This window comes from Argentina anserina, chromosome 7 (genome assembly GCF_933775445.1).
Source record: "Argentina anserina chromosome 7, drPotAnse1.1, whole genome shotgun sequence".
Classification (NCBI taxonomy): domain Eukaryota; kingdom Viridiplantae; phylum Streptophyta; class Magnoliopsida; order Rosales; family Rosaceae; genus Argentina; species Argentina anserina.
Window position 1 is genome coordinate 20,200,690 of NC_065878.1, and position 9,271 is coordinate 20,209,960.

General features: G+C 41.7%; 2 protein-coding genes across 2 annotated transcripts; both read right to left on the reverse strand.

Moving 5' to 3' along the window:
• Positions 1–894: 894 nt before the first annotated feature.
• Positions 895–1,878, reverse strand: LOC126803758 (ethylene-responsive transcription factor ABI4). The gene has a single exon (XM_050531500.1). It carries the CDS (start codon positions 1,876–1,878, stop codon positions 895–897), a length of 984 nt encoding a protein of 327 aa, XP_050387457.1.
• A 5,962-nt stretch (positions 1,879–7,840) lies between these two features.
• LOC126803402 (alcohol acyltransferase 9) lies at positions 7,841–9,271 on the reverse strand. Its single transcript, XM_050531210.1, has one exon. It carries the CDS (start codon positions 9,269–9,271, stop codon positions 7,946–7,948), a length of 1,326 nt encoding a protein of 441 aa, XP_050387167.1. The 3' UTR covers positions 7,841–7,945.

Below are 9,271 nucleotides of genomic sequence, written 5' to 3' on the forward strand. Positions count from 1 at the left end.
GATCTCAATTTTATTTAAAAAAAACCGTTTTTTATTGTGAGAGAGAGAGAGAGAGAGAGAGAGAGAGAGAGAGAGAGAGAGAAGTTGCGAGTGAATACAGCGTAGAATCCGTTTTAACAAGTCTCAACAATTGACCAACGGTAATGTGATCAAAACCAAATAAGAAGAGACCTGTGCAGTTGGCAGTGTACTCAAACTAGTTAGAACATAAATTCAGTCATTAATAGTATTTGAAGTCTTCATCTCCCCTAATTGTATAGAAAAAGTACACATTTTACGTCAAGAGCAAAGCCGAAAAACTACTAAATCCATACAGAAAACGATTTCCAAAATTAATAATTAATCATGAAACCAAGAACCAAGAATCTGTCTAAACATTCCAATAGAGAGAAAGTGAGAAACCAAGAACCTTGATCGATCTCTCCAATTCATAATCATGAAACAAAAATGAACAATCAGAATGTAATGCAAGTTTGCCATAAAAAAATTCCATGAATTTGGCCGGGTATCATCGGCCGATTGCACCTGTAAGATATCTATAGAACTCAATTCAGAAAAAAAAAATTGATATATATATAAATTTCCTCGATAATCCAAAGATCGATCTAACAATAATATTTCTAGTATGGCAAACCTTTAGATCCAACTATCCGATCCAAGGCGGTTATTCATTTCCTTCATAAGATCATCCTAATTCCAAGTCCAGAATAGAGACCAAATCAATATGAAAATCTTGCATGCAAGCTAGCTAAAATACATCTATATATATATATATATATATATATATATATATAGCTTGAAAGGCACTAAAATGGAATATATATATATATATATTACTTATATTAATTCTAGCTCGATCTCTCTTTCTTGTTCTTCAAAGAGACATGCAGAGAATCAATCCAATCCTTTAAAATCCAAAAAGAAAGGGTCACCGTAGTAGTCCCAGAAACTCTGGGTACACTCCTCGTTCGTAAGTGGCCACATCGGCGACATGGGTGCGCCTTGCCCCATCATCATCGGATCCGAAACCACCGGTGCAGCCACCATGGGCTGCGAAGACATAGACAAACTCGAACCCACGCACTCAACAATGGCGTTCATATTCTCGTACGAAGTGCAACTCTGATTCTGATTCAAATCCTGTTGATGGTGTACTTGGTATTGCTGATGAGCATGGGCACTAGGGTTTGAGTACGAGGTTGGTGTGGTGGTGGTGACGTCACCGCAACCATCAGATGATAATGGATAATGGTGAAACTGTTGCTGCTGCTGCTGCTGCTGCACTACAACTTGTTGATTCTGTGGATTTAAATTTTCCAGGTGATTGGTCATCTGTACGGAGGAGTTAGGGTAAACCCCAATAGAATTGTAGGGCACAAATCCGAAAGGATGAGCCGAAGAGGCGAAGTTGCAGCTGAAGCCTGTGTAGCCGGAGGACCGAGGGAGCAGCGGTCTTAGGGTTTGTGTGGAGGAAGACGACGATGAAGAGGAAGAAGATCCGCGGGTGGAAGACTGCGAGGAGGAAGAGCCTGAGGGCTGGAGATTGAGCTGAGCTCTTGAGCCGTAGAGAATTATTGCGGCTCGGTCGTAGGCTCTAGCGGCGTCCTCAGCAGTGGAGAACGTCCCGAGCCACTTCCGCGTTCGCTTACGCGGCTCACGGATCTCCGCCACCCACTTTCCCCAGCTCCGCTGCCGCACGCCTCGGTAGCGGAACTTGTTGTTGTCCGGGCCACCTTTGCCCTTGCACTTTCGGTTGTTGCCGTTGTTATCTTTGGCTTCTGGTTCTGTGGCGGTTGGGACGGTGGTGGTTTCAGCACCGCTCTCGTTGTCGTTGTTGAGTTGGGGAGGGTGAGGTGGGGATGTGTCGTCTTCGTCCATGGTGGAAGCTTTAAAAGGGTAAGGGTTCATGATGTGAAAGAGGGAGGCCACTACCGCCTCGTTCAGTGTTCTTGATTAGTCGAAATACAAGAGGTGTGAGTCTGTGGTCGGATTTTGAATGTCATCTCTGTTAATGGTGGAATAGGGCGGTGCTCTCTTTTATATTTGTATATTTGCCTTTTCTAATGTAGGAGAAGATGAAAGAGAGAGGCCGTGATTGCTGTGCAGCGGAGAAAACAGGCTCAGTGTTTGCAAATTGGGTTTGGAATTTGCATCCATTCCATTATTTGCATATATATTGTTCAATTATTTCTTTTTTTCTTGCTGATTTCATCTATATCCGTGAAGTTTTTCCATTTCTACAACATTTATAAAAAAATCCTTAAAAGCGTCGTGCAAAATGTTATGCGAATTCCATAACCAAAGGATGAATTCATTTGTAACAAAAAAAGAGAGGATGAATTCATCCAAACAAATTCTTTATAAAATAAAGTAAAACCATTACCATATTGTTTGTCTGATTGTCTCGAACTGATCAACGAAAGGACCTGACGTTAATCAAATTGTTAATCTGCATGCATGTCAACTTGCAGTTATTGTGTAATGTTCGAAAAATTAGGGTTCTTATTTCATTTGCACCCATATATTCTACACTATTTTGCATCTATTGAAAAACATTCATAATCCTAAAACACCCTAAAACAATTGCAGGGTTTTTTCTATTTGTTATAAGAAAAAAATTTATTTTTATTATAATCATCCTAACTCCTAAGAACAGTATCAACATATGATGTCTCGTTATACCATATCATAGCACGTCTAACGAAAATCATGTACAACTTTTTGAACTTTCTTCTTTGTGAGATCTGGTCATCGTTTTGGGTCTTCTGACCTCTGCGCAGCTTTAGCCCCTCTGTGCTTCTCATAATGGCAAGAGCTGTTTTTGCTTTCTGATTAAAGATCTTTAACTTACTATTTACCTAACTAAATTAACCACGCATATTTTCAAGGTAGTCAAAGTCATAGCTTATTAAAGTTCAAATTTCTACTTGTGTTGGATTGGTTTTATCCAAAACCCTTTGAACGAATTAATTGGCCTACCATGCATGACCTCTACCTCTATTCCTTACTCAGAATTGATTAAGTCTTGCCTACGACGTAATCTTCACCGCCCGCCTGTAAAAGGCCAGGGTAACACAACTTATACCTTTAAATGATCCAAATCGTTAACTAATATATATAACTTCATTCAGATACGTACATAACCAATTCCTGTCAATTATCATGTCAGTCATGTTAACTAGAATAATGATATATATGCCGTCGTGGATCTTAATTTTCGGTGATGAATTGATCAGCAATGAGGTATATAAGAAGCTGATGCATTCTGAACAATATAATTAGGTGAAATTCGGTAATTGGAATCCGATCCTTTAAGTTTGTGGATTGAAAAGAAAACAACTTGCCTCGAACAAAAATATTTTTCACCGTTAATTAACTACTGAGGGCGGGCCTTTATTGTAAAGTAGTCTTACCAAGCATTAGACATTTAGACATGCCGGAGTACGACTTTTGGCGAGGAATTATTATGCCAATTATTCTAGGGTTATGCTACTAATTATGCAGCAGCACTTATTCTTAGGGTTGTGAAGATCGATCTCAGAATATTGATGGAGGTTAAATTGGAAGAAAAGAAACGATGAGGTGGAAGAGGTATCTGCATGGAGCAACGACGTGTCTGAACAAGAGAATAGGAAGTGCAGGAAGGGAGTTAGGAGAAGGGTTGTTGCAGCAGAAAGCATGTGGCGGCCAGCCCAGCAAACCACATTGGAACTCGCAAAGGTTGCAGCAACATTACCCAGTTGGACCCAAGATACTAACATTACACAGACTATTTCTGTGGCCTTTTGATACGATACGATGCCCTTAATTGATCAAAAGGTAATTTTAGGTGAGTTTCTTGCCCTAGTTCATAGCAGTGGAGCTTGTCCTGATGTCCTCCAAATTGGACTTTCAGTTGGAATCGGCATTTTCCGTTGTATATTGTGGGCGGAATTTTAGTTTTCTGTTCGATAAGGCGGGCGGATTTGTATTGTATTATAAGCTTAGAGACTTCAATCGAGCTATTCCATTCTCATCCACTAGCTGTATCAATTCTCTTCTCCAGATTATACAATTCTTACCCAAGCAGACAAACTAGTGCTTTGTAGAAATCATTGCCAGTTCAAATTTCCGGCCGGCGAGACTAATTATAAATTTATAACCATGTTTATTATCGGCGAACATCAAGACATGCATTTAAAAACGTTGATTCTGCTAAGGTCTATACAGATATATCTAACGATCCGTCCTAGACATTAAGAAGTTCATGCATGCATATGCTAATGTATAAGAAATCTCTCCTAGACATGGATATACTGATATACATTATATGCTAAGGTCTATAGAGATGTAACAACTCTCTCCCAGACATGAGGTGGTCGAACTAAGAGGGCGTATGAAACGATTGATTCTTTATATATAACTCCTCCGCTAGATGGAATCCATATTTCCCTTTGACATACGTACGCATGTCCACCCCCTTCTTCACTTATGCACGAGCCAAGGATGACACAAGTCACGCGTGGATATCTGTTACACCCCTACCTACTATATACACTCTGTGCGCGGGCGAGGTTCACCCTTGCACCAAGCCAAGCGCGCCCGGCAAACAAGCAAGGAGCCAAGTAGACACGGACCAAGCCAAATTTAGAGATCAAGCTGCAAGCAAGGCACGACGCAGGCAAATGCAGGACTGTATAAGGAGGTCAACCTCACAAACAAGACAGTTGCAGGGATATTAGCCTCGTCAATACCCAGATGCAGGACTGTGCAAGAAGATTTTTAGCCTCACCAACATGACAATTGAAAGGATGTTAGCCTCGTCAACACCTAGATCAGGACTGTGCAAGGAAATTAGCCTCATTAGCAGGACACTTGCAAGGACATTAGTCTCGTCAGTACCCAGATGCAGGATTGTGTAGGGTGATTAGCCTCACTAGCACGACACTTGCAGGGACATTAGCCTCGTCAGTACCCAGATGCAAGGTTGTGCAGGGAGATTAGCCTCACAAGCAGGACAATTGTAGGGACATTAGCCTTGTCAGTACTCAGATGCAGGACTGTGCAGGGAGAATAGCCTCACCAGCAGGACAGTTGCAGGGATGTTAGCATGGTCAGCATGCAGTTACAAGCAGTTGCAGAGATTTTGGCCTCGTCAGCAGATAGGCAGTTGAAGAGCAATTATGGGATGAGTTGGTAAGAAAAGTTATATTCTTGGTGGTTATCCTAGGTAGTTTCCTAAGTAGTGGAGGTTGTTCACTACATACTAGAATAATGGCATGCATGACAAATGTCATAAGTAGTTGAAGGAAGTTACATATTCCATGTAATGTAGGTATTTAAGAAAATAGGAACTCTAGCATGAGACTTGGAGAAGTTCTAGTGAACATTGTCAATATCCTTACTAAATCTATATGTGTTTGCTTTTGATTAATGAAAAGAAAAACTATTTTCCCAACATACGTGTGCATGTTCATAGACTAGACGTGTCCCATATAGATCATTAGATGAAAGGGAAATACTTGAGTGATTGAGAGAAGTACTATCAAAAGTACTTAGTGAGTTGGGATTTTAAGGATATCACACCTATCGAGTAAGATAGAAGAGCGCGGCCTCACTTACAATAGGATTGAGGAGAAAAGTTTGAACTAGGAGTTTGTGGACGTCCTAGCGTCATCACAGAGCCACTTGACACCATCGCTATCAAGACCTAAGTAACGAAAAATTACACTGCATATTTAAGGCCCATGACAATGTCCTCCATTAATTGTAGAGAATAATGGAGTTGTATCACAGGGGTGGAAAGCTAGGTACTCTATAATGGAAAGAGAAACAAAATCGACTACACTGGCGAAAGTCGCAAAACTATTCAAAGGGTCACTTGGGCTGCATTCGAGAAACATTTCATGGTTTTTTTTTTCAATTTTAATGAGCCATATGCAATTAAGGTGTGGTAGTTGAATTGGTTAAGTATGTTGACACTCAACCTAACCTTCCATGTTTGATTCCAAGCTAGCTTTTTTTTGTTCTCATTCTTTTTTTTCTTCTTCTTTCCTTTCTTTTTTTTTTCTCTCATTTTTATCTTTTGTTTCTCATGTATTCCTCAATTTTTTTCACTTTTTTATTCAATGACAATGATTATATGGTCATTAACGGTAACTTGAGCTTGTTGAGCTATCATGTCTTTTATTTCCTCTCTCATGTTTTCCAATCTTGGATCCGCAACTGCTTGACTACACAGATAGTAGCATTTTCGAAGGTCAGTTCCTTTATAAAGTGGCAAACTACACTACCCTTGGGTCAATTAATTAGCTCCAATTTGAAACTCCAATTGTTTTTAAACTATAACCAATTCGACTGCCTGATTGATGATTTATATAGATGCATGGCTTCATTTTGGTCTTTCCTTAAGATCAGGTTGGGCCTTCATTGTTTGGAATGGTTAGCATGGATATGATCAGGCGCGGACCTAGGTATAAGCTTGGGTGGGCTCAAGTCCCCCCGAGATTTTTCAAATAAATTGATTAACATGTAAGAAAATTGCAATATTGAATGCTTTGCAGGCTTGGTCAAGTGTAATCACTCTCACCAAGCCCACCCATGTTCAACTCCCGTATACAACACGTTTTTTTTTACTTGTCCAATGTCTTATTTCTTAATTTCTTCTCCACTGTCTATAAATTTCTTTTGCAAAATTGTTAGGTTGTTTTTAGTTTTAGCTGAATTTTTTTCTCAACCTTCCTCTTTCTTAAAAAATGTAAAAATAAAATGGTTACAAAAATTTCTTATTAGTAATAAGAAAATTAATGGTTTTGGACTTTTTCTTATTTTTCACACTAAAAAGTAATAAATGTTCCGGGAGAATTACTATTCTACCTTTATGTGTGTCTTAGTCTAATAGGTTTTCTGTTAGGAGATAGATTAACATCTCCATAATAGATTATGACTCCGAATCCTACGGGATTGTGGTTTTGTAATGTCTATATATAGGCCTCCATATCATTCAATAATATACAATTATTTCATCATGAAACAATAAAATATATAACTAAATGCATTTTAACTTAATATTTGACACAAGTTAATTTTCTTATCGTTTCAACCAAATTCAAGCCCACCCAAACTTAAAATCATGAATCCGCCCCTGAATATGATTATGGTCTTCTCACCATCTCAAAGGTAACTCGGAACAAAAACCAACCCTCATAACCTTTCTTCTATTTTTAACCTTCAGAATTTGACAAATCTTCATTTGAAATTTTCATATACATAAGAAGATACCCAACAAAGTAAGTCGGTCTCAGAGCGAAAATCTAAACTATTTTCTCTAAATTTTCTCTACTGAAGAAGATGTACAGCTCTACCTGAAATACCCTGACCTTTTGGTTTTCAAAATGATACTCATCGATCTTCCGGAAGGTATGAAGGACCAACTAATCATTCATCAATATTCAGTTCAGTAGTAATTAAGGATCAAATTTTGTTTCCCATAAAATACTACAGTTCCTCTACTATAAGTCTCATACAGTGTAGTTTCTATTTACTACAGTGTAGTAGCATCAGTAATCCGCAGAATACAGTACCCTTTGCCCTTTGGTACCTCTGATGGCCCTCATTGAAGAAAAGAAAAACGCCATCCGATTTTTGGGTTAACAAGAGAAATAAGAAAAGTTTGAACGTAGATCGACCAACCAGATCGAGTGATCGAGCTCATCCTAAAGGCTAAAGCAGGATAATCTTAATGATTTGCGCTGTGTTTCATGGAATGACCTAATCAAATTCTGAAATTCCGACGTTCAGTACGTACCAAAATCATAGATCAAGATCTTAGTTTTGATGTTTTGAAAATAATGCCGAAATTTTCAATACTCGAGAGTCCAGAATACTACAGATAATGCGCGGCAAAGTCAACGAGAGTAAGATGCAAAGCAGAGAATCCTGCTATGTAATGGCCCAATCTCTCACCTCACGAGAAAGGACTGTTGACTAACAACTCGTATTTGTCAACTGCACTGGTAGGGACGGCCACCATCACCTTCACAGATTCCCCCTGACCACCACCGTCGTCACTTACCGGCAGAAACAGGCAGTACCTATCGCTGCATATGGGCCCTACGTGGACGGGCCTGCCCATACCGAAATCAACCCTGTCCAGGCCCAACCTTGACCACTGCGACACTATCAGCACCCCAACCGAGTCCGGAATCGCCTTCTTCTCGTCGCTCACCGTCTCCACCACCCCCCTCACGTACTCCTCCCCCACTCTCTCCTTGGCGCGTTTCACCAACCCCGCCGCGTGCCCCAGCCTCTTCTCTGTCAATTCCTTCACGCTGCTCTGCGCGCATCCCAAGACAAACGCATTGCCGTAGTAACTTGCCGGAAGACTCGGTTTCACTCGCTGACGTACGTTCACGCTAAATAGAAGCTTCAATATTTGGTTGGAGGATAAGTTCAACGATCTCGCCCAGCTCCTCCATACGTGACCGGCCAGCACCTCGAAAGACGTGAAGCCCGAGTCGCTACTGAGTCGAGTAGTCGACAGAGCTAGATTCTTTAACTCGGTTACGTTTGTTCTGTTGAAGACAACCGAGGTCGGACGTAGTCTTTCGTTGTTGAAGCGATTCATGAACCCGCAGAGGTCTGGGACTTTGTCGAACAACGGGGGGCAGTTTTGCTGACGTGAAGTTATTCTTTTAGAGTCCATGAGGTGGCGATCCCAGACGGGATTTGGTCGGAACTCGCCGAGGCCATGTTTTCCGGCCGCCAGCTCGCCGAAGTGGTTGAGAAACTCGACGCTTCCAATTCCGTCGCAGACGCAGTGGTTGAACCCTACTCCCAGTGCGGCTGCTCCGTCTTTGAGCCAAGTCAGCTGAACCACGACCGGTGGGGCCCCCTTGAGGACGTCTGCCACGTGGAGCGACAAGAGCTTCCGCCACTGGGTGACATAGCGCGGGGCATGTTGGAACTCGGAGGCAGCGCAGTCGGAAACAGCCTCGATAAACACCGCGCCCTGCGCCCGACACACCACCTCGAGGCCGGAGCCGTCGGGTTTGGGCTTGACCCGGCCGGCCAGCGGGTAGTAAGGGACGAGGGCTTTGGCCAGTGCTGCCTTGACACGTGTAGCGGTTAATGCCTGGTTGGTGTTTTGGGGGGGAGGGTAGACTAGGAGGTACTCTATAGTGAAGCGGAGGAAGAGCTGTGAGTCGACGGCGGAGAGGCTGAGAACGCACGAAGGGGTTGGCTCGGAGGGAGTGATCACCACGGCCTCTTTCACACTTGCCAAGCTTGCCAT

Excerpts from the sequence above, each read along its gene's own strand:
- LOC126803402 (XM_050531210.1), bottom strand. The coding sequence starts at position 9,271 with ATGGCAAGCTTGGCAAGTGTGAAAGAGGCCGTGGTGATCACTCCCTCC.
- LOC126803758 (XM_050531500.1), bottom strand. The coding sequence starts at position 1,878 with ATGGACGAAGACGACACATCCCCACCTCACCCTCCCCAACTCAACAAC.